The sequence below is a fragment of the Abrus precatorius genome, unplaced genomic scaffold (assembly GCF_003935025.1).
Source record: "Abrus precatorius isolate BTA unplaced genomic scaffold, Abrus_2018 Scaffold6, whole genome shotgun sequence".
Taxonomy (NCBI): Eukaryota; Viridiplantae; Streptophyta; class Magnoliopsida; order Fabales; family Fabaceae; genus Abrus; species Abrus precatorius.
In genome coordinates, this window is record NW_020874406.1 from 12653821 (window position 1) to 12678264 (window position 24444).

General features: G+C 32.4%; 4 protein-coding genes across 9 annotated transcripts; 3 read left to right on the top strand and 1 right to left on the bottom strand.

The window, feature by feature from the left end:
- Positions 1 to 134: 134 nt before the first annotated feature.
- Positions 135 to 3952, top strand: LOC113869477. 3 transcript variants are annotated; one of them, XM_027505804.1, is made up of 8 exons: positions 135 to 224; positions 512 to 643; positions 866 to 905; positions 1082 to 1139; positions 1452 to 1546; positions 1638 to 1741; positions 2107 to 2235; positions 2870 to 3952. In XM_027505804.1, exons 2-8 carry the CDS (start codon positions 534 to 536, stop codon positions 3897 to 3899), a joined length of 1566 nt encoding a protein of 521 aa, XP_027361605.1. In that variant the 5' UTR covers positions 135 to 224; positions 512 to 533; the 3' UTR covers positions 3900 to 3952. The 3 variants fall into 3 exon arrangements, with proteins under 3 accessions (XP_027361605.1, XP_027361604.1, XP_027361603.1); XM_027505803.1 differs by having other exon boundaries at positions 141 to 301; XM_027505802.1 differs by having other exon boundaries at positions 141 to 297.
- A 1994-nt stretch (positions 3953 to 5946) lies between these two features.
- Positions 5947 to 8137, top strand: LOC113868596 (heat stress transcription factor B-2b-like). 4 transcript variants are annotated; one of them, XM_027504313.1, is made up of 3 exons: positions 5947 to 6139; positions 6229 to 6757; positions 6839 to 8137. In XM_027504313.1, exons 2-3 carry the CDS (start codon positions 6509 to 6511, stop codon positions 7637 to 7639), a joined length of 1050 nt encoding a protein of 349 aa, XP_027360114.1. In that variant the 5' UTR covers positions 5947 to 6139; positions 6229 to 6508; the 3' UTR covers positions 7640 to 8137. The 4 variants fall into 4 exon arrangements, with proteins under 4 accessions (XP_027360114.1, XP_027360112.1, XP_027360113.1 ...); XM_027504311.1 differs by having other exon boundaries at positions 5959 to 6139; positions 6229 to 6385; positions 6472 to 8115; XM_027504312.1 differs by having other exon boundaries at positions 6006 to 6139; positions 6492 to 8083.
- Positions 8138 to 19622: 11485 nt separating this feature from the next.
- LOC113870193 lies at positions 19623 to 21742 on the bottom strand. The gene is made up of 3 exons (XM_027506788.1): positions 21720 to 21742; positions 20421 to 20618; positions 19623 to 20193 (listed from the first exon to the last, which is right to left on the bottom strand). The coding sequence occupies exons 1-3, from the start codon at positions 21740 to 21742 to the stop codon at positions 19623 to 19625; spliced, it is 792 nt and encodes a 263-aa protein (XP_027362589.1).
- An 86-nt stretch (positions 21743 to 21828) lies between these two features.
- LOC113870194 lies at positions 21829 to 22293 on the top strand. Its single transcript, XM_027506789.1, has one exon. The coding sequence runs from the start codon at positions 21829 to 21831 to the stop codon at positions 22291 to 22293; it is 465 nt and encodes a 154-aa protein (XP_027362590.1).
- The last annotated feature ends 2151 nt before the right edge of the window (positions 22294 to 24444 follow it).

Below are 24444 nucleotides of genomic sequence, written 5' to 3' on the forward strand. Positions count from 1 at the left end.
TACCACTCAGAGAAAGAGGTTTGGGGTTCATGGAATGAGGCCCATAATAAGATAGATGGGTTGTAGCACACCGGCCCGGGCCCATCATTGATTAATCACATGAAAAGGGCAACGCAAGGAAGCCGTTAACTTGGAATAAAAAATAGGCGTCTCTTAGCTTCCAACAGAAGCTGCTTCTGCTGCATACCATGAGGCCGTTAAAACCGCCCAAACCACTTACTCAGGTCGTTTCCAATTCCACGAGTAGTCACTCTGCACTCGCTTTCTCCATCATTTTCCTTCACACTTCTACTTCCAGTAGGTACCGAGAGATATTCCAATTTTCATACTTCTACTGCATTTTAGTGAGTGGTGACACAATTAACACTGTCTTTTCCTTTCCATAATATATTTGCAACAAGCCAGACGAAGGTCTTTGCCACTTGGAAGTTGAATCGTGTTGCTACATTATTATTATTAACCGTTGTCATTGTTCAATGTTCATAACGTGATACGCTATATTGTGTTACAGGATTTGATTTAGAAAGAGAATCATGTTGGAGGTTAAAAAGGAACTTAAGGATTTCAATGCTGATTCACCTCATCTTTCTTCGTCCAAGTGCAATAGCGATACCTCTCTTCCGGAATCAACCCCTGTAACTGGGTAAGCTTCTCCTATCTAAATATAAATTTTCATATTCATTTTCTTCATAAGCAGTATATAATGATTTTTAACTCAGCATATGATATTCCAAATGAAACTATTCATGACCATGGGACAAATAAGACCTGAACTTCCTCAAAGACACTCTAAACATAGCCTGTGCCTTACAAACTTTTTCAATGACCTTGCTAAATTGCTTGTCACATTTTGTTATTTTGATAGGAAAATAAAAGCACAAGCTAGACGCTGGACGGAAGAAGAGGTCTGTCAGTTGAGTTTAACCCTCTCTTCTCTGTTTTCTTTTTCCCCCCTTTTGCGGAATTTGCAATTTTTCTTTAACTCTTTTTGCGTTATCCTTTCTCAGCATCCTTTAATTAGCATGATTATTTGCAGTGATAACGCTTCCTAACTTTGCAATCATGTGACTATGACAAATAGGATAATCTTTTGATTGAAACGGTCAAGAAGCACCACGGAAGGAGCTGGAAGAAAATAGGTGGGTATGGCAGTATTAGTATCAGTTTGAACTATTGCTTTATATTTAATTGTTTCAGGTGCTTCATCAAGAAGTTGCTAGTGCTTACTCTCAACTGAATTTATCTTAAAGGATAAAGCAACGTGTTGACAACACAACTCGGCAACTAATGGCCAGTGTGTACGTCTATAAAAGTTTATAAGATATATAGTTCCTGAGACATTGTTAATGGCATTATTTGTCATTTCTTAATTCATCCATGCAGAAGTCGTTTACACTTTTAGGCTCATTGCTAACTCAAGCTAATCTGGTTGCTAAATTGGTCGTTTGCAGCTGCATACCTCCCTGGAAGGACTGACGTCCAATGCTTGCATCGCTGGCAAAAGGTTTTAAATCCTGATCTTGTAAAGGGATCCTGGACAAAGGAGGTGACCTTCTAGTACACAGTTGCCTTTTTAATGTTCCACTTTGCGTTTTTTGACGTGGTTGCGGTCTGCTGCTCCAAATTAAACTTTATAGGAAGATGATTGCCTCGTTGAACTAGTCAGAAAGCATGGTGTCAAGAGATGGTCTGTTATTGCAAAATACTTACCAGGTCGTATTGGAAAGCAATGCCGAGAAAGGTAGGGAGCAGTAAACCTTTCTAAGTGTCCTTACATTTGTAGCAAATATATAATGGCTAATTTTGTAGATACTATGTTGTCTATTTGATGTATTACTATTGCTGAATATGCTGTGACCCAATGGCAACTTATGTGTGCAATTTTACTACTCTCGAACCATTTTTTGTAGCCTTTGCTGTTAGATTTTTGTGCTTGTAGTCTAACTCTATGCAACTGTTACTGACTTATCGAGAAGATATTTGAATCAAATTGATAATCTTCCATGCATATGTTAGATAACTTCAGGTATTATATTCGGGAGATAAATTGTTTGTTTCCTAGAAAATATGTTGGGTGAACTACTAGTTAATTAGTTATGATTTCAGGTGGCACAATCATCTTGATCCAGCTATAAAGAAGGATGCATGGACAGAGGAGGAGGAATTAACACTTGCTTACTATCACCAAATATACGGCAGTAAGTGGGCAGAAATTGCAAGGATTCTTCCTGGAAGGTACTTATCTGATAGACGATAGTATTACGCAGGCTCCAAAACATGCATAAATACAACTCTGACTTAAGTTCCCGATACTGTAAATACAAGTGACAAACCCTTAACAAGATATTAGTCTTGATCTTACAAAATGTCATTCACTTCGATTCCTTTTTACTACAGTTTTCACTGAAAATAAAAGAATTAAACTGCTGATTCCATTAAATCTGTACTCTAGTTATTGTAAAAATTTATTCACTTCAGTTCTTTTTCACTAACAGGGACTAAAGGGAATGATGTTTAGTAAAATAAAAGATCATCTTAAGAATTTTGTAAAATTAGGAAAGACTATAGCAAGAATTTTGTACGGTTAGAAATTAAAGTAATCTAACTTGTAATATCAAAAAAGGTTTATTTAATATTTAATGGTCGATTCTGGGAGAATAAGATATTAATTGAATATTTTTTTCGCGGTTTGCCCGAGTTTTCCTTTGTGCATCTCTCTTGGACTGTACTTGTCCTTGTCATCTCGCCTCTCCCTTGAAATAGCAAGGTAGACTAAGAAAAGTAGAACAATAATATGCATTTCTAAAGTTGTAACGTTTCTGTTATCTTATGACCCATGATAATTTTTTGTATCTTTCTGGTAAGCCAGGACTGACAATGCCATAAAGAATCATTGGAACTGCTCAATGAAGAAAAAACTGGATGCATCACCTCTTCGGTGCGACATAAATGTTGCCACTTCCAGTTTCTGCGCTTCTCGAATAAAGCCAACACCTAAAGTTGAGGATCAAAGTTTTAACAGAATAGTTTCTCTCGATCAGAGTCACTGGTCGAAGCACAGTGTTGATTACTTTTCAACAAAGTTGATTCTTCAAAATGCTGCCAGAGAAGAATGTTGCTATGAAAATGGCTGTTTTGAGGGGATAACTCCTATTGCCTCTAGACAAGGTGGTGAAAGTAGATTGGATAATTTACCAAATGAGATACTCACAGGTACATGTTACGAAGACCATGTCAACGCAGCCAACCCTACCTGCATAATTAAAAATATGGACTCGTTTCTGGAAAATTCTCTGGATATGCTTGCAACAAATTTGAGTTGTTTCCCTCTTGCCAGTGCTGTTACTTACAGTGCCTACAAATCTCCTAAACGACAAAAGGTATCTTTTTCAGATGCAGAGTTTATTGTGGGTGATGAATCTGACAGTCCCCGTTTGAGTTACTCAAAAACGATTAACCGTGAGAAGAAATGTCAATCTGTAAGGAGAAGCTACAACGAAATCAATAGCATGCCACATGATTCAGATGGCATGAGGGGTGAATATGCTTACTTTCCTGCTGAACTACCCCCGGGGGAAGATTTGGCGCCTCCCACAGAATTCAGTGAATGCCTAAGTCCAAAAACACCCATGACATACGCGGACAATAAAAGTCGCTGTTCTACTCCCCCAACGACTTTACTCAGGAGTTACATAGGCGACATCAGCCCAGAAACTGTGCTAAAAAGTTTAGCAATGACCTATAAGAATGTTCCTTCTATTATAAGGAAAAGGACTCCCAGGAAGGCAAGCTGTTGCGACAGTGACCAAGCACCTTCGGGAATGATCACATGTACTCCTGAAGCAGAAAATGTTATTGGCTTCGATAACTTAACACTGAATCAGGGGTTTATGCCATAGCTCTCGCTCTCGAAGGATGTATAGAATAACGGAATATGCTTGTGAATTGTAATATTTGACGTACCTGTAATGTCTAACACAGTTTTCTTTTAAGTAGTTAAATTTTATTCAATCTCGAATTAAATAATGAATGGGACAGGTTATTCGTGCGGCCTTCCCATCCTAGCGTTCTATTCAATCTCGAAGGATGCATAGAACGCTAATTTCTAACGACTCCTCCTGTCTTCTTTCCTTTTTTGTTTCTTGTTTTTCCCCTTTTTTTATGCCTGTTATCCTTTCGTTGGAATATAATGAATCTGAAAAAGACAGAATTGGGCCTTAACTATTGTTTTCTGGCCCTACCAGTTTTCTTTTGGGTATCTTTCATCTATAAAGAAACCAAAAGTGAATTTATCTATATGGCGGATCGTTCATCTAACAAATGAATACAAAAGGTCGTGGGCATCGTATCCGGCGGTCCACTTCCTTTTGCAATTTGCAGGAAACACGGTCCAAGAGGTTATGTAAGTTGACCCGAAACAAAAGAGATTGTGTAAGAACTGGAATGCACAAAAACTGAAAGTGTTCATCGATAAATCATCCAAACTTTTTCAAAGAACATGATTCTTGGGGTCCAGGATTTAAAAGTGTAGGCTTAAATATATTTTTAAATTTTTAAATTCTTCATTTTGATTTTTATAAATGTAAAAATAGTTTCTGTAACATGCTAGTTATGCTAGATCAACCGTTATGATGAGGTGAAATGTTGCACTATGTTTAAAAACATATCACATCGTAATAAGTGATGATAAAATTATTTTAAAATTTTAAAATTTATGAAAATTAAACTTAATAAAAAGAACTCCAAAAGAACTATATGAATAGGAAATAAATAACATAAAATATGGAAAGCAATAATCTTATATCAATAAATTTTCTTAAGCGAACCAGAATAAACCAAAAGAACTCCAGAATATCCTATTGCATCACTACTAAGCACGTACTTTTACCATGTCGGGTTCTCTACATTTCACGAATGTCTATCCCCCAAAGTAAATTTGTTTTTTTTTTATTAATAAATAATAGTAAATTTTAGTGGATGAAAATTACAAGGCACTTTAAAATAAAGAGCGTTGTGCTGTACGAAGATTTTTCATGCCAATCACTCACAACTCGACGTAAATTTTGTACTAGTTAAATAATAGGTTTAATTTTTAGAAAAAATTAAGTGAGGAATTGGCGGAAGTTAGGCCGTTTAGTTGGTATATTTGTTTCATCAAATTTCGATTTGCATTATCCAATATCTTCCTGAAATAGAATTCATGAAGGATACTTCTGACTTTTGAAACAAATTCATTTCAAAAGAGTCTTGTCCCATCGCAGGATACTGGATACCTCCTAAATAGCATGCTATTAATATTTTGTCAACTATTTTTTTTTTGTCAATTTAAGTCAGATTTTTTTTCAACTCTTATTTAAATCAATTGTAAATGCATCTAATATAATTTTAGACGGCAATAAAAATGTTAACAAACTTTAACGATTTGAACAACCAGAGACATATTTAATAATCCAACAATTAACATTCATTAAACATGTTTCCACTTACCTATAAAAAAAAATTATCTTATTAAAATCGAGGTATTTTTTAATAAAATAATATTATTAAATCTTAAAAATTGATCGATTTGAAACGTAGGGGAAAAAACACATAGCCGCTGGGAACAGCGGAATGATAGTGGCTGACGTGGGGCCTTGTCGTAAAAAAATTGGTAACACGTGTAAAACAGATAAGGCACAAATACGCTGGAGAAAATTAAAAGGCAGAAAACTACTGCGGAGTAATAAATAGAAATAAAAATTAATGATGAGAAAAGGAACGAAGGACAAGGAAGGTTCTGGAAAGCGGATTGTGAAACCAACGGTTGAAAGCCATATTCGGATGAAGCAGCGGCTCGATCCCAGCTGGGCCAAGCCCTCAACGCTTTCTTCTAGTGCCTTCTTTAGTTCTACTCCTTTGCGGGCCCCACCCTTCAATTTAACAATTTTCTTTTCTAATTTCCCTTTCATTCTCGAACACACGGACGCTCCTTTTCTTTCCTATCCTCTCCCTCTCTCCGAAACTTCTAGAAACGACAGGAACCTACTGTATCCCTCTTTCTTCTGCTGCATCCGCTTCCGACCGTGTTTCTGCTTTTCCCTCCGGTGGGCTAGAAAATCTGAATAACTCAACCCAATCCATCTCTATCAGATAGATCAAGGTAACCAAATGATATCACAAAATAATTCTTCTTCATTTATTAATATTATTATTATCATTATGTTTGACAATAGCACATTCTTCAATCAGGCTAATAACAAGAGAAACCAGGGTTAGCTAAGGATAGCTACACCGCACAAGGCTCTAGGCTAGAGATGTACTTTAATTGATGAGCCTCTAGCCTTCCTCCTTGGTTGATATCGCTTTCACAGTATATGTATTTTAATTGATGAAGCAAACTGTTGCGGTAAGGCATCAAATTAGAACAGTTAGGACAAATAGTTTTGTTTAGAAGCCGCTTTATGAAACTCTGAGGCAGACAAACGTGATTAGGCAGCTAGGTCGACTTCCAGATCTGGTAGCAAAGTTCATGGCGCCAATACCGGCGGAGCAAACCGGTGAATCAGCGCCCGCAGATTCGCAGAGATCCATTCCGACGCCATTTCTGACGAAAACGTACCAGCTCGTGGACGATTCCTCTGCAGATGACCTAATTTCCTGGAACGAAGATGGCACGAGCTTCATCGTTTGGCGACCCGCTGAATTCGCTCGAGATTTGCTTCCTAAGTACTTCAAACACAACAACTTCTCCAGTTTCGTCCGCCAGCTTAACACCTATGTAACCGTCCTGCTTTATTTTCTCTTCATTTCTTGGATTTTCTCAGCATCCAAACGGATTACCGGCGTGTTTTGTTCGCAGGGATTTCGGAAGGTTGTCCCTGACCGCTGGGAATTTGCTAACGACTGTTTCCGGCGAGGTGAGAAAGGTCTACTTCGGGACATACAGCGCCGGAAAATATTGCCGGCGGCGGCGACACCGGCAACAACAGCAGCGACAGCTAATACGGTAACGGTGGCTGTGGCCGCGCCGGCGGCGCCGGCGGTGTCCCCGACGACTTCCGGCGACGAACAGGTACTATCCTCGAACTCATCTCCGATTGCTGCGCATAATAGTAATACAGTGCACCGCACCACAAGTTGCACCACTGCGCCCGAGCTGTTAGAAGAGAATGAAAGGCTTAGGAAAGAGAACGTGCAACTGAGTCACGAGTTGAGTCAGTTGAAGGGTCTGTGTAATAACATACTCGCCTTGATGACCAACTATGCTTCTACTTTTAGTCGCCAGCAGTTAGAATCGTCCACTAGTGCGGTAAGGGCTATGCCTGTGCCTGAAGGGAAAGCGCTGGAGCTTTTGCCTGCAAAGCATGTTTCTGTAGCAGAGGAAGCGGTACATGTGGGAGGCGCTGCCGGTGCCGCACCCTGTGCGACTGCGAATGCGGAGGTTCCCAAGCTTTTTGGGGTCTCAATTGGGCTGAAACGATGTAGGACAGAGAGCGAGGCCGAAGCTGAGGAAGAAGAACAGAATCAAACGCAAACACGATCACAAACACAGACACAATCATCACAAGAACCTGATCCCGGGTCAGATGTGAAATCTGAACCGCTTGATGGTGATGACTCGGATGATCAGGACCATCGTTGGCTGGAGCTTGGGAAATAATGCTCCTTATACTAATTTGATGAAATGGCAAAAGCACGTGACTTGGGCGAGCACACCGCTATGCTATATACATTACAGTTGCGATGCACTGTTGGGCACTAGACACTACCATTGGGCCGTCACGTGACTTGGAAATTCCATGTTGCTGTATGTAACGTTGCAGAGTGAGTGGAAGGGGCGTTGTGTAAGATTATATATACATTTCTTGAGCGCCAAAAGTTGTATAAGAAAATAAATCTTGGTTGCTGTGGGTAAAGACTTGAAAGATTATCAACACGTCAATGTGTACTAACTGAAGCAAGGGAAGGGCGGCCTCCTAAAAAGATTCACATTTCGTTTATTGGTTGGAAGGTTTGTGCCTTTGTGGGCTACAGCAAAATATGTACATACTTGTATCTGACATAAATTATTTCGAATTTGCTTAATGTATTGTAATGTTTCCATCCATCCTTATGACCAATTTTGTTCCTAAGCTTCATAATTATAGTATGCTTTTTCTAATGAGATCCTGTAGGCTATCTAATACGTTTCTGGATTAGTTTATTTTGAATTATAATTTTTTTTAAAGTGTTTGAATTGTTTAAAAACTGTTCAATGTAAAATAACTAATGCAAACATGTTAAGCTAATTGAAGTGATGAGTAAGCGAATAAAAAGAATAGTATTATGGCAATTAATTAGAAAGTTAACAATTTAGATGTTAATAATTTTATATTATGTGTATGTATTTTAGTCTAATTGAAGTGTTAATTTTTATTAATTTTATAAATGCATATTTTATTTTCCAACGGGTAACCTTGGCTTTACTTTGAAAGAGCTAAATTCAAAATTCATTTTGGAAATTTCAGAAGAAGTTTAAGGCATACTTAAAGTTTTCTTCCTTTGAACAAGTATAAACAGTAGCCCATGTAATTTATATAATTTATGTGAATTTGTAGCTAAAGTGAAATTCATTTATGCAAATTGGTCGATTTAAAAATTGAATGATCGGCTTTTATTTTAAATTTGTCGATGCCTTTTGGACCATTTCTGATTTGTATTTTTGGTCTGAACCATTTCCGAGTTTCCAATCCAAAAATCTTCAGGTAAACCATTGGGCCGCTGATGGATTTCAAGTATGAAGAATCTTACGTAAGCAGCCACAATGACATGATATTCATGCTACCCAAAGAGGCCCCCCAAAAGAAGGCCCATAAAAGGATCCAAAATAATGCACATTATTTTTGTACAAGTCAATTAATTAAAGAAAATTGAAATCCATAAGTATCAATATTACATATTAAGTATGCAAAATCATCAAATATTTATTAGTCGCTAAATACTAATATTCTGAAAAAAAAAACGCTTACAAAATTAAATCTAACATTTTCCTTTCAATATTTTTTTATTTGGAAGTGAATATGATCTCATTAGTAAGCTCATGTCATTTAGTAAAATCAGTATGAATGTTGAAAGAGTGACGTTAACAATACATTTTTTCAGACACATTACTACTAACACTCCTCTTATTAAAATGTGTTTGTATGACACGTATGGTTATTTAGTAACATATGTTATTTCCTGTCCCTCTCCATGTGGGTGCGGCATGTGCCTTTGTTGCACGGTCTTTGGCGTTAACTATTTTTATTTTTTATTTTTTTTATAGCTCAAATAGCTTCCACACTAATTTTCAAGATCATGGTGTAACGATGTCGTCAAATATTTGGCCATCTGTCACATATCCTCTTTCCTTACTATTAAATTTGCACTTAATAAGGTGTGGGACAAAATATGTGATTATAACTTATTAATAAAGGTGAGTAATCTCCTTTTATGAATAAAGGGTAATTCCTTGTATATATCAATTAGGCAATAAAAATTGAATTCCTTCTGCTGGTGTTCTTCAAGTTAGTTTCTCTCATTTCTCAATGAGTTTCATCGGGTTATTAATTTTCGATATAAATTATAGTCTCTTAAAAATATGCGATTGATATTAATCTATGCACATATATTTAAAAATAATTTTTTTCACGCTATGAATTGTTACTTAGCATTGGGCTGACCTGCAGACATTCCAATTCCAAGTGCAAGAGGGGTTGGCATCCCCCTTAATTTTTCCGAACATCTGCCAATATTATCATGCTCCCCATTTTTTCTTATACTAATTCATTTTCCTTTTCATGTTATATCTCTTCACATTTTATCATGCACTGATTTAGAAGTTAAGTTTAGGAAAAGAGAAAAAGAGAAAGGAAGAAATAGAAAGAGTTGATTCTTATTTGCGAATTCCTTAATTATATATGAAAAATTTTAGAGTATTCTTAAATTCTTTAAAACTCTATTAACACTAATTTTTTGAATTCTTCTATAGAGATTTTTTTAGAAGTTTATTCTCTTTCACTCTTTCGTATTTTTTTACTTTTATGATTAAAATTTTTTTAAAAAAAATATTAATTTTTTAAATGATAATTTTTTAAAAAATTTATAAAAATTAAAATTAAAATTTTAAAATTATTAATTCTTAAAGAAAGAAAAATATTTTTTATAAAAATAAAAAATATAATAATATCATTTATATAATTAAATCTTCTCTCACTCTCTCCTTTTAATATTAAACATACAAATAAAAAAAAGTTTTAACCTTCTTCTCCTACTCCAAACTTTCAAATAAAGCCTAACTTATTTGTTCATAATAAACTCTATATTTAAAGAAAATTGAAACACACTCCCTTTCTACTTTCATGGAATTTGGAGGATGGTTCCTCTCCATACTTTTAACCATTAATTTATGCTTAGAAAATATGGATTGCAGCCTATATAGCAACTGATTAAAATGAGTTGAATCCGCTGTCATCAACAGACAATGAAAAGCAACCTCCACCGTTGCCTTGTCCCTTGCCAGCTGCGTCAGGCTTTCAACCAACCTCCATTAATCTCATCCTTCACCATGAAATTTGTTGGTTACCTTGTTGAAGACAACCACTAGAGATTGTTGCATTTCTCAGATTCTTTAGAGACACAAAGTGCAAGCAAAATTCAAAAGAAAAAAAAAATGAAAAAAAACTAATTAAGTTCATTTTATTTAATTAATTTGTGATTATTTTTCCTCAACTAACATGTAACCGAAAAAAACTAATCTTTGATAAAAAAAAAATTAATGAGTCATGTTTTGTTTTGTTATCTAAATTTTTATTGATTTTTGCTCTTACAGTTTTTAAAAATCATGAGGCATTAAGAATAATTTTTATTCACATCCCCTTAATTCATATAATTACATAAAAAAATTAAGTACAATTTGAAAAAAAAATTGACACCAATATAATTTTTTGGTACATAACAACACATCGTTATAAGTACAATTTTTTTTATCTTCTCATTCTGAAGTAGAAACAGGTGTGAAGTGTGCTTGATGAGTGATATAAGTCACTGTCTTTAAACTTAAAAGTCCCAGCATGCATTCGTGCCATACCCAAAAAATTAAAAGGATCATTTAATAGAAAGGTCGAGTTATTAGAAGAACCACATTTGACAATTTAAGAATGATTCAAGTTTGTAATATATAATAAAAGAAACATAATAGGATAATAATAGAGTCCACGTAACCATTATTTGTTTGATCTCCAAATAACAAAATATCTACGTATATAAATATATTATACTCTGTCTCGCTACTTTGTATCCACAGTGACTGAGCAACATAAGTTACTCATCTGTTGGGAAGAAATCAACATTTTTCAAGTTATAAATTTGTTCAAAAATATTTTTTCAAAAGATAATACAATGGTCAAGGGTTATTATTTCTTTTCAAAAAGTCTTATATTTAGTTAATTGATTTCGTAGCCTTAATTTCTAGTTGAAATAGATTTTTTAACAAAATATAAAATATGGCTAAAGAAATATTGATTTTTAGTGGACAGGAAAGTAAATTTTTTTACAAGTTTTTGGATAAATTATGATATATATATATATATAATTTTTTAGTTGAAATGAAAAAATATTTTGACGAGTTTTATAATAAATTAGTGGTCTAACAAACATAAATTTTTAGTTGACACGTAAGTAACTTTTTAACAATTTTTTTTTATAAATTATGGTCAAAGAAAAACATGATTTTTTCAGTTGAAATGAAGAGGCCTTTCCACAAGGTTCATAAAAATTGGTAACCTAAAAAATATATATTTTTAAATTAAAAAGGAATTAACATTTTTTATAGGTATTTATAAAATAATGGTCAAAGAAAATCAATGATTTCTAAATGAAAAGTAGGTGATTTTTTCAGAGTTTTCAAATAAATTATGCATAAAGAAAACAAGAAGTTTTAGTCAAAGCAAAAAGATATAAAATTTTAGTCAAAATAAATAAATATTTTTTACTAATTTTTATAATAAAGTTGTGATAAAAGAAACATGTTTTTCTTAGTCTAAAAGTAATGTTTTAGCAAGTTTTTGCGGATCCAAAAATGATTTGCAGATTAAATTGTAAAGGTATAAAAATGTTTAAGTTAGTCAATAAAATATGTTTCAAGATACTTTTAAAAATATTGCCTTTGTTAATTTTGGTAAAGAATTAGTCAAAAGACTACTATATCAAAATTTGGATCAATATATTAAGAGTGGTTATGAATAATTATAAATAAAGACACATAATAAATATCATCGATGACAATACAGCGAGTTTACAAGAACATATGTTAAACAGTTATATTATAGGATAAAAACATATATGTTAAGCACTTATATCGTAGGATAACGTACGTTAGATAGTTATATGGTATTGTATGTATAAATAGGATTTTAAAACATAATTTAAATCACAAATTTTACACGCAAACACTTAACACTTAAAATCTTTGCATTACCGAAATTTTAGGTTAGTTAAACCCAACAAATAAAAAATTAACAATTTTGTATTAATTATTTAAAAATTGTACGTTTCTATTCTACAATTTAATTTCAATTTGTTTGTTTGTTTTAATCATTCATTGTTTTACTTTAAATGTCACATTGCAATTTTTCTTTTTCTTTTTCTTTTTTTTTCTTATTTTCCACTTTCATTACGACGTTGTTAATCATTTTATTAAGAACTTCATAGAAAATTTATAAAGAAAATCTCAAATTAATCTTATATTATTCTTAAATTTATTTATTTACTAAAATTTGAACGAAAATAGTTCCACAGTGAGGATCCCTGATTTCATTGTTACTTGTACCCTCCTTTCAGCAGTAGCAGTAGCCGACTGATGGGAAGATGTAGTTATCCTCCGACGAACGCGGGATTGATGATTTCTTGTCGTTGAGGTGACGACAATTGGCGACGAGGCGCTGAGGTTGATATTTTGGTGAGTTTGAAGAGGCCATCCTTCATAGAATTCGCGGGTAGAATCAGAAAGGGGAATGTTACGATTCTTCCATCCAAGTGCTTCACAGACAAGTTGGACATCTTTTTCTCTTTCTTCTGTTCTCGAATCTGGATCTTCTGAAGTTTTAAAATGATATGCATTTTTTCAGTTTAAATTCATTTAAGTAAATTTAATAAAAAATAATTTTATTTAAGTTAAAAAATTTTATTTAAGTAAAATTAATAAAAAAATATATTTTCACTCCAGCTAACAAATTCATTTTCATTTTTTTCTCTTTAACTATAGAAATTTTGAAAAAATTTTATTTTTATTAATAATTATCTAATTACCAAAAACTTCATCTCATCAAATATTTTAAAATATATTATTTAGTGTGCTAAATATTAATAAAATAAAACTATTTAAAATCAAATTAAATTACTGAGAATAATAATAAGTATTATAAAAATAATAATTTTAAAAAATTAGTTGAAAAATTGTTGCATTGTTACATATTTTAAAATACTTAAATTTTTGTGATATGATTACAAAGTATGATCATGTGATCTTACACAATTGTTTTCAAATATTATAACTATTAGAATCAAGTTAACTTATTGATAATGATTATAAGAATAATAATTTTCAGAAATTAATTAAAAAATAATTATATTATTATATATTTTAAAATATTTAAGTTTTTGTAATATGACTATAGAGTATGATTACATGATTTTGTATAAATATTTCTTAACTTTTTTATAATTTAGAGAAGAAGATGAAGTTTTAAAAAAAAATTAATTTAATTTTTTGTAATTTTAACTTAAACAAGATTTTTTAACTTAAATAAATATTATTTTTTAACTAAAATTACTTAAGTAAATCTTTTTAGCTTAAGCTAAAATTATTTTTACTAAATTCACTTAAGAGAATTTTATTTCGCTTAAGCAAATTTAAACTGCCTTCAATTTTAAATTTTTTTAAAAAATGACATGCTGTAATAAAAAATGATAATTTGAAAAAATTTAAAAAATTATGGTTTAAGAAGATTAGAAAGAGAGATGAAACCAAATTTTTTAAGAATTAATAAAAAATAAAAAATAAATTTTAGAAGGTGTTACTATTATAGAAATTAAAAATATAATTAAGTCTTAATAAAAATGTACTAGCATAGATATAAGTAATGGTTTAAAAAATAATGAATCATATTGATTTTAACAATAAAAATTTTAAATAACTTTTAATACTGATGGTAAACAAAAGGAAAAACAGCAGTATTTTGTTAACAAATATGTAATGTGTACACTGAAAGAATTTTCTTGATATTTTTTTAATAATTAAAATGTATTTTAAGATGTATTTGTATTTATATAAAAAATAATTATATATAATAATTTTGATTGATTTAAATATGGAGAGTGGTTTGTTACCGGTCATTATCAAGGTATTTTGTTTTGTTCACAGTAAATAGGAGTTACGTGTTGACACGCAGAAAGAGTACGTAAAATTTGGTTTGGAAGTAGTGGGAACTGAGAGGCACGAAAGTACAACCAATATGACAACGACGAACTAAGTATATAAAGCGGCTAAGAATATTATTATTGTAAATACCCAAAATGAATCATCTTCTTTCTCAAGGAAGCCATATTTATTAATTTTAAATTAAAATAAGTATTTACTCTGTCTAATATTATAAATGCACAAGACAACACTTGTATATGTGAGTGGTGTAACAATTTTTAAATAACAAAATATAATACTTTAAAATGTAATAAAAATAAATCGAATTTATTATGCTTTATTCAAATAGTTAAAAAAAAATTTAAAAAAATATAAACAGGGATATAAAAATAAAAAAAGGTAAATTAAGCTTGATTAAATAAATTCGATGTGAGCTTAATTAAATTAATATTTTATTTATATTATATATGTTTTTTTAATTAAAATATAAACATGGATACAAAAAAAAATAAAAATTAAACATTAATTTATATGTTTGAATTAAATATAATATTTATGACTCGAGACCAGCATATCACTCTAAAAAGAGCTAAGAAACCTATTTTAATAAATATAAGATAAGAATCTGCAGAACTTGTTGCTCGCTAGCTTTTTCAACATGCCATGGTCCCATTACTTATAACGAGTTTCTTTTGAATTAAAATCGTGGTTGATTTAACGATATTGACTTTAAACAGTATCATATTTTGATTGATTAGCTAATTTCCTAAGAGGTTTATTAATTTAAATATGGGATATAAAAATGATAATTACATTAATATGTTATTTGTGATAATTTTACGGAAGTATGAATTTTTAAAACTCGCAGGTGGCGATTTTTAGAGAATCAACAATATTTAAATTTTTAAAATGTCGTGAATAATAGACTTGAAATATTGACGAGAGCGTGGTTTTGACAAATTTGCATTAAGAAAGTGGTTTTAATGAAAAATCACTAGTGGCGAATTTTGATATATTTGCATGTTCAGTCTGGCCATTTGTCAGGAAAAGTAAAGCGTGAATGTTGAATAAAAATTTTGCAGAGTAAAAAATTGCTAATGGCGATTTTTGAAGGAATTTCTTCCACTGTCAGCTGTACTAAAGTGTGAATGAATTTTTTCAAAGCGAGAAACTAGTCCCTAGAGCTATATAATGACCCTTTCAGTCATAAACTCATACGCAAAGAGAACGTAGAAGAGAGAGCTAAGATGGAAGAGAGAAGAGGAAACGGAAGACCAAGAAAAAGAAGAAGAGTGAAAATAAAAGAAAAAAAGAATAAAAAAAATACATTGTTGAAATTTTTTCAAAAATATTGTAGATTAACAAATTTCTTTAATATGGTTCGTGATACAATTATGGATTCGCAGAAGCACATCTCAAAATTAGTACGAGGTCAAAATGTAAGTAATTTTTATGATTTATGTTATTAAAAATATAATTTCCTAATTATGGCTAGTTATTAAATATTAGTATTTAGTGATCAAATATCTAATATGATTAAATAATATTTTAAAATATAATAATTTAAATAATGTATTTAATGATTAATTATTTTTTTGTGTCAAGTAATGAGACTATTATGACCTTGTCACTTAGCTATATCACCGCCTAGACCTGAGATATATGACATTTTACAAAATGTTGGACTTTATCGTGTTGCACAAATATGTCAAATGCATATAAATGATGGGCTTGTAAATGCACTTGTTGAACGTTGGAGACCAAAAACATACATTTCATCTTCCTTGTGGAGAATGCACAGTAACATTATAAGATGTTGTTATGTTGCTTGGACTGCGAATCAATGGTCTACCTGTTAGTGGTTCTATTAATCTGAATACTATAGCGTTGCAGGATATGTGTGAACAATTACTAAGTAGTCAGTCTGACTTTCAAGATGTTGAAGGTTCGGAAATAAGATTGAAGTAGATCACGCAACATTTTGGTTGGCTTCCTACTAATTATGACCATAGGATAGCACAACATGCTCGTGGATACATACTTTTTTTATTGGGACATACCGAATAAAAGTAATTCAGTAGTCTATGGAAAATTCTTACCGTTGTTGGTGAATGTTGATGAAATTGGAATATATAGTTGGGGTTTAACATGCCTTGCCTTTTTGTATAAAAGTCTAGATCGTGGTTTACAACAAGATGCTAAAGAAATTTTAGATGCCTAATACTGCTACAGGTACGGGCATGGCACCGGCTCCCGTGGTTTGCTCCAATACTTGGTGAACCAATAATATTTCCACTTGCACTTAGATCACGACACATTCGATATCCAACCAACACTCCATATAGACCTTGGAAATGTTAGAGTGTCATTAGATAAAATAGGATTTCGTGAGGTATCAGTTCATATATGTTAACTGTTGTTAAATAATTTTGTACCTCTTTCACATTACTAAGGTATATATAATGTATTTTGTGTTAATGTAATTTTTCTGGCGACCATATGAGGATGAAGTTATTGACGCAGTTATTCTAGATGACGTGAAAGGCAAACATCTATTATGGTCAACTGTAAGTCCATTGATATGCTTTGAGGTTGTAGAGTGGCATGCAGCTGACCGTGTAATGTGTCAATATGAATTTGCTCAGTCTATTCCTCTTCCGCCCCAAAGTCTTGAGGGAGTCCACAACAAAGACTTGCGTGGTTTAAGAGAACCAAAAAATTAGAGATTAATACATGATGATTGGGTGACAATGTGGGAAAATCGACATCAACGTACATTAGAAGGAATGCCAATTGACAACTATAACCCTTCGAATGAGTATTGGAGTTGATACACAATCTATTCAATGAATTGGTTTTGGTTGTTCCTACAAATGTAGTAGCCACAATCTCAACAACAACAGTGCCTGTTAGAGCAAAATTTCATGTCTCCACTCACGCAGCAACAAGGGATCCCACCATCGTCTGTTCAACTAAATGAGGAGTTTTATTGGTCACTGCACACGAACCAGTGGCATCCATTTCAATGGGATGAACAACCCCAACCTTCACGCATGTCTGTGGATAAAAGAGATATTCGTCATGACTCCAAAAGTAAAGGATCACATGGAAGGAAATCTGTTGATTGTAGCACTGGAAGTGTCACGACTCATGGGTTTCTATCCACATATGACTTTGTCGTTGATGATGACACACATTGTTAAGACATTCCTTACATTAGAATTAACCTTAATGAGAACGCAACCTTGGAAGAAGCAGTTATTGATGAAGAAGTTTATCAACCAAAACTAGTTACTCCAAGTGAACAATGCTCCATACCAATCATGTCTTGGGAGATGACGCAACAGACATTTACAGGTGCATCTGCAAATGTGTTGGATGTAGAACCTACATCACATGAAGAAGAGACAAGCGAGGCCACAGATGAGCAGGGTGTGGAGGATGATGGACCTAGAGGAGGCAGATGAAGGGGCTTTTTTTCACGCATGTTGCGTCCGTTTACTCATGCCCTTGATAGATATACCCCATCACTAATCAAGAAGAAAAAGGGAAAATGAGCATGAACACCAATAATTTAGGCTTATAATTAGTATCTATAGTTTGAATGTATTTTAAATTTCAAGTTTGTTAATCAATGTTATGTTTGTTATCAATGAAATTTCCATCTATATGTATAATTATTATTTTCACTTTGATTTACTTCCATTTCCATGTTCCTTAATCAATGTTATGTTCTTCATCATTCGTCAAATAAATAGTTAATATTTTTAATGAAGGATTAATAATTTAAAAGTAACTAAATATAAGAATTAATAAAGGAACAACAACATCAATAAGAACATGAACATCAATAACAATAACACTACGAACATGAAGATCAACATTGGGTACATTAACTTCAACAACATCAACACTACGAACATAAACATCAATAGTGTGAACTAGACCCAGGAGCATTTGGACATCTCCTTCGACTATGGCTTTCACCTCGGCAAAGACTACACCTTTGTGGTCTTCTCATCTCACGCATATCCATCTCATTAAGAAAACGTGTTGATTTCGGACAACCTATAATTGTGCGCTTTAAGGTCGGGTTTGGACAAAGTTTTGGACCTCTATATTTTCGCCATGTGTTTTCATTTCCAATTACCCTAAACTCCTTTTTGTATACTTTGCATATCTTAGTAATTTTGTAAATATCATCAACATAAGCACGCCAATCAATATTTTAACTAGAGCAAGCAGCAATCACATGACGACATGGATATCGATAAGTTTGTATGTCACCACAGTCACAATACTTTTGCCTCAAATAGAATTTATATTCTTGACTGTTGGATACATCTTGAACGAGAAAAACCTCATTCCTTCTGTTGAATACAGTCACACAAAGATTTCTAGAGGTTTGTTGACATGATTAAACTTGAGTCATGACTGCTTCAGAGAAAATATGTCCAGCCTTTTTCCATGCATGTGCCTCACGCCCTTTACGTGCAAATAGCTCAGCAATCGAAAGTATGTTGCTATAATCAGTGCCATTACTGGAAGATTGCGAGCACCCTTTAACACTGAATTAATGCACTTAACAAGGTTAATGGTCATATAACTCCATCGATACCTACCGTCATATGCAAGAACCCACTTCTCTCATGGAATTTCATCAAGCCAGTCTGTTTAAATCTCTCCACGTTGCCATAATTGCTCATAATGAATATTAAATTCATGTTCCGTTCTCAAATAACCTGCAAAACACCAACCCATCTATTTAACCATTGCTAAATCCATACAATATTTGCATATAATTTTAAAAGTACTAAAATAATGTCAATTACCCATATGGACGATAAGTTTATGCAAGTAAAATGCCTTGAATCTTCGCAAAAAATTGGCAGCAATGTGCCTGATACAATACATATGAAATGCCTTTGGAGGTTCCCACTGTCCATTACTTCATCTTATTGCCGCATTAATTGACTCGTGACGATCAGAAATAATACCAATGTCATCTTGCGTCACGACATATTTGCGTAAATTATCAAGAAATTTTTTTCAACCATCTGCAGTTTCTCCCTCAACAATAGCAAAGGCAATTAGTAATATATTTTGATTGTCATCTTGTGCAACTGCCACTAATAGAGCTCTTTTGTATTTTTTATATAAATGTGTCCCATCAACCTACACAAGTGGTTTGCAATATCTGAATGCTCTATAAATGTGTCTCATCGACCTGCACAAGTGGTTTGCAGTGTCTGAATGCTCTAATGCAAGGACCAAAACTCCAAAAAACTCTATGAAATATTTGAACATCAAGAACCTGATTATCATTGTGATAAGCTTGAACAACATCCAACTGAACAACTGATCCTCGAACAACATCACACATTGCTATACACCATTGCGGTAAGGCTTCATATGAGGCCTCCCACTGACCAAATACATTTTTAATTGCTTTTTGCTTTGTCATCCATGCTTTCCGATATGTTCTTGTGTATCCATATCGAGCTTGAACTTCACTAATCACTAATTTTATCTTAAAAGAAGGGTCAGATTCAATCATTGGCTTAATACATTCTGCAATTGTCTCTGCACCAAACTTTCTATGATTTTGTGAAATCCTTGCACGAGTACAACTATGTGGCCTGTTATACTTTTTAATTTTCCAAAAATACTTGTTCTTCCTCAAACTAGCTCGAACAAGCCACTCACAATCTATGTCATAATTGACGCATTTACAATAAAACGTATTTGATTCAGACTCGAAACTTCGTAGTCCAATCCTTTTGATATACTATAACTCTTAATTTTTCATACAACAACTTCTCTGTCATTAAATTGCATTCCAACATACAATTCTCCGTCTACGTCACAATGACCTATAAAACACATAAAAAAAACAAACTAACTAAATATCATTCACACAACTAAAGATAAATTTATTACTACAAATATAATAAAACATGTCAACATACCTAAGTTAGCATACTCTGAAAATTCAGGAACTTACATAGCATTAAGATCTAAAGCACGCATGAATGATGGAGCCCCAAACATATGTTGGTCAATCACTGAGTTTGATAAATAAGAGTCCTTATCATTTGTGTCGTCATCCAAACTATCATCATCACTATCCTCATCACTTTCATAATCTCCTTCAAAGTCGTCATCATCGCTTTCGGCAATGTTTTGTTCCCATTCAACATCTCTGTTAGGAACAATATTGGCATATGCACTAATTGTAATTTGTTTAAAAACAACATACAACTCAATTGAAGGAATTTGGTCATAACGCTCGTATTAAATCTAAAACATTTGTTGAATATTATCATCATTGCTTATTGTTATCACTTGATATTGCATGAAACCTCCAAAAATAGAGATTGAACACCTGTAGATTATTCTCTCCACTGTTTTTAGAGTCTCCACTTCAATATATTGACAAAGCCAATATTTAAGTACTTCAAATGATATATTATAAGGAATATAAATGTAAGTTGGTTTCTCACACATAAATCTCACAGCTTCACTTATATCTAAAATAATCTCACCATTAAAGTAGACTATTGTATTTGCACTTATTTTTCTTCAACTATAAAATATGAGGAAAGAGAATTAAAAAATGTAGAATAAAAGATTTTTAAGATGCAATTCGCTAAAAATACAAATGAGTTATATATAGACAAATATTTTGAAAACTCACCAATGGTGATTTTTTTTTTTTAAATCACAAGTGGCAATTTTTGAATATATAAAAGTACTTTTCTACTTTAAAATCGCCAACAATAAGTTTTAATTACGCAAAAAATTTATTTATTTAATCCTAAAAGTTGTCAGTAGCATTTTTTATGTTAAACGAATTTTCATTCTTTAAAAATTGCCACATGCGATTTTTCAAATCTCATATACATGTAATATTCATTACAAGTCCATATTCAGGAACTTTTCCTTTCATGATAAAAATGCCATAAACAAAAAAATGACCCAATTTAAGATTAATAAAACTGATTTTAAAAGTATTTTTCTTCTCCAAATGAAAATTACTTAACTACGAAACTTAAGAATTTGTATTAGTATATTCGATTTTTACTTCAAAAACAGTTTAATTTTATTATTTAAATAATCTTATCTCATTAAAATCATTTTAAAATTAAATACTTAAAAATCATGTAATATATACTTAATTTTTTTTTTAAAAAAGGGAAAGCACCTAAAGAAAATGAAGAGGCCGTTTTGTTGACTTGGGAAAGCGGGAAATGAAAAACTCCAAAAGTCAATAATACGGCGGGTTTTATTCCAGTGGTAGCACCCACGAAATTGCATTGTCCCCATTATCAGTCATAAAAGTTAAAACATTAAGCAGCACTCACTCCCTCACTCACTCTCATCATAAACGACAATCATTAGGATTATGTGTTATGACGACGTTGGAAATCACCGTCGTCTCCGCCGAGGGTCTTAACAAATACTCTTCCTATTTCAACCGCATCACACCCCTTTTCGCTCTCACCGTCCTTCCCACGCACATGGTGCACCGCTACGACGGACGAGGACCAACGCGGGAGCACGTGTTCCGCGTCCCAGTGGATTCCACCTTCTTTTCCGACACGTATTCGTGCCTGCACCTCCAACTATTCATCAAGCGCCGATTTGTGGGCCCCACGCAACTGGCCTCGTGCCTGATTCCGGCCTCTGACATTGGCCTTCTCCCTCCTGATTCCGTACGCTTCCTCAGCTACCGGCTACGGGCAAGAGACGGTTCCAGAAGCCACGTTATTGTTAATCTTTCCATCAGGTTGCAGGGTTGGGCATCACCGCCTCTCGACACGTGTCGGACTGTTATTGGGATACCCGTCACAGCGGTTCGCAGTTGGCATCGTTGATTGCAGCGCAAGCACAGGCATGAGCACTCGCGAGACTATGTTTCAAATCAATAATTAATGAAAATGTGGAGCTGAGTTTGGAGTTGCTTTTGGAGGTTAATGTGAATACGTGGAACCACCTCATAAAAAAGCCACCGATCTGGTTCTTGGCTTAATTTCTAGGTTTTGCATTCTATGGATTCGATAAGAATTGTAATATCAATCCCCTTTTTGGGGGGGAGAGTTCTGTAGAGTAATATTCTGCGGTAGGTAAAGTTGTATTTATTTTTAAGGAAATATGGCATTTTAAAATTTATCAGTGATAATTTTTTACCAAAAACATTTTATTTTATTTTTAAAATTTTTTCAAAAATTTTCAGTGAATTTTTTATTTTTCATAATTTTGTAATATCTTTTTAAAAAATCACCTGTTCATATTTTCATTATATTTTTATTAAATCCGCATATCTTATGATTTATTATTATTAAGTTTCATTTTATTGTTTTTTCCTTCTAGATTACATTAGGGTTTGTTTCCCTGTCGATATCAACAGTCAATAGTTTTTATGTTAAAATTATTATTAAAATTTTAAAAACACAATCTTACGTGTAAGTGAAGAGTCGTTGTTCTCGATCATCACACTTCGTAAGTGATAAGAATAATGCCACTTTCATAATGTTCAACCCAATAATGTTTCCGGTGAGATCGTTATAATTAAATAATTGAACTTATATTTGGATAAGCTTTGTTTATAAAATTGCTTATTTTAAATATTTTGATAAATAATTGCAAAAACAATTATGGTTAAAAATAATCTCATCTAAATCTACAAGATATATATGAGAAATTTTAAGTTTAGCCATAAAATATTTTTATAAATAAAATAAATTATTCAGTTAGAATGAAAAATATATAAATGATGTAAACGCTATTAATTATTAATTGTAAAATTGACAATGAATAGAATAGGAGTGTAAGCGCCGCAAAAAAATGGAAAATTTGCGACATGAACAGTGGTGGAAAGTGGAAAGTGAATAAGAGTCACGCACATGGACTGCATAATGCATCAGGGAGGGACCAGTTAGGCACTGTAACCCATTTTTTTTCTCAGTGCCACTGTAATCAGATATCAAAATGTTGGAAAATTTACTACTTTTGGTTTATCATCAAACTAAGTCTTCATCCCACATTTGGTAAAGTACTATTTTTAAATATGGCAATATGACATGCCCCACGCCAAGTGCTGAGTGCTGTAACATGAAGGTTAAAAGTCAGGTCAAGTTGATATTTGAATTTTCAACCGCTTATAGATTTTAATATCAACTTTTATATTTTAAAAATTTATAATTAGAAATTAATTTTAATGTATTACCATTGTAAAAAGTTTTACAATGTTAATTGATTAAAATATGTTGTGTATATGGTTTTTATATCAATTATTGTAAACAAATATTTTTTATTAATATAATAATTTATGATTGAATGATAGTATTTAAATTAAAAATAATTCTGTTTCTTGTTAAAATTTTATTAATTATGGAACTTAATTAAAATTTTTATAAATAATAAAAGAACCAGGATATTAATTTAATTATTTATTAAAATCTTAGAATATTTAAAATATTTAAGATAAATCCATGCGCTAATGAAAATGGGATAAATTAAAAATAATTTAAATTTTCAGGAATTTACTTACAAATTGTTCAATACATAAAACTAATTTAAAGTGTAAAAAATAAGGACTTCAATTTCTTATTAGAATTTTTTTAAAAAAATTCGTAAAAAAAGAAAGTAAAGGAAAGAGAAACGGGGAAGAAAAGGAAGAGAATAAAAAAATTGAAAGATATAAGAGGTGATATAATAATTAAAAAAAATTAGCGTAGAATAAATGTAAAAAAGATCATAGTTGATATATTATACATGAATAGATAACTTACCCACTATTCTTTATCTTTTTGACCGATTACTACGCATAGGATCGGCATAGCTGGCCCAATGCCATATTTACTGGACTTGAAATCCTTAGATAGGTGTTAGGCCTATAGACAAAGCAAGTCCCTAAGATGGACCACAACAAGATAAAGACGAAACAGGTTCTTCTCCCATGTGAAGGAGGAGGTCGTAGAAAATATGCTTATTTTAACAACATTCAGTGTCACTGACCCCCCAAA

Coding starts and splice junctions, on each gene's coding strand:
- LOC113870193 (XM_027506788.1), bottom strand. CDS start 21,742: ATGGGGACAATGCAATTTCGTGG. Junction 20,619..21,719: donor GGGACAATGCAATTTCGTGG/GTGCTACCACTG, acceptor TGTTCCTAACAG/AGATGTTGAATGGGAACAAA. Junction 20,194..20,420: donor GCTTTAGATCTTAATGCTAT/GTAAGTTCCTGA, acceptor GTATATCAAAAG/GATTGGACTACGAAGTTTCG.
- LOC113869477 (XM_027505804.1), top strand. CDS start 534: ATGTTGGAGGTTAAAAAGGAACTTAAGGATTTCAATGCTGATTCACCT. Junction 1,742..2,106: donor GGAAAGCAATGCCGAGAAAG/GTAGGGAGCAGT, acceptor TTATGATTTCAG/GTGGCACAATCATCTTGATC. Junction 2,236..2,869: donor GCAAGGATTCTTCCTGGAAG/GTACTTATCTGA, acceptor CTGGTAAGCCAG/GACTGACAATGCCATAAAGA.
- LOC113868596 (XM_027504311.1), top strand. CDS start 6,509: ATGGCGCCAATACCGGCGGAGCAAACCGGTGAATCAGCGCCCGCAGAT.
- LOC113870194 (XM_027506789.1), top strand. CDS start 21,829: ATGACGACGTTGGAAATCACCGTCGTCTCCGCCGAGGGTCTTAACAAA.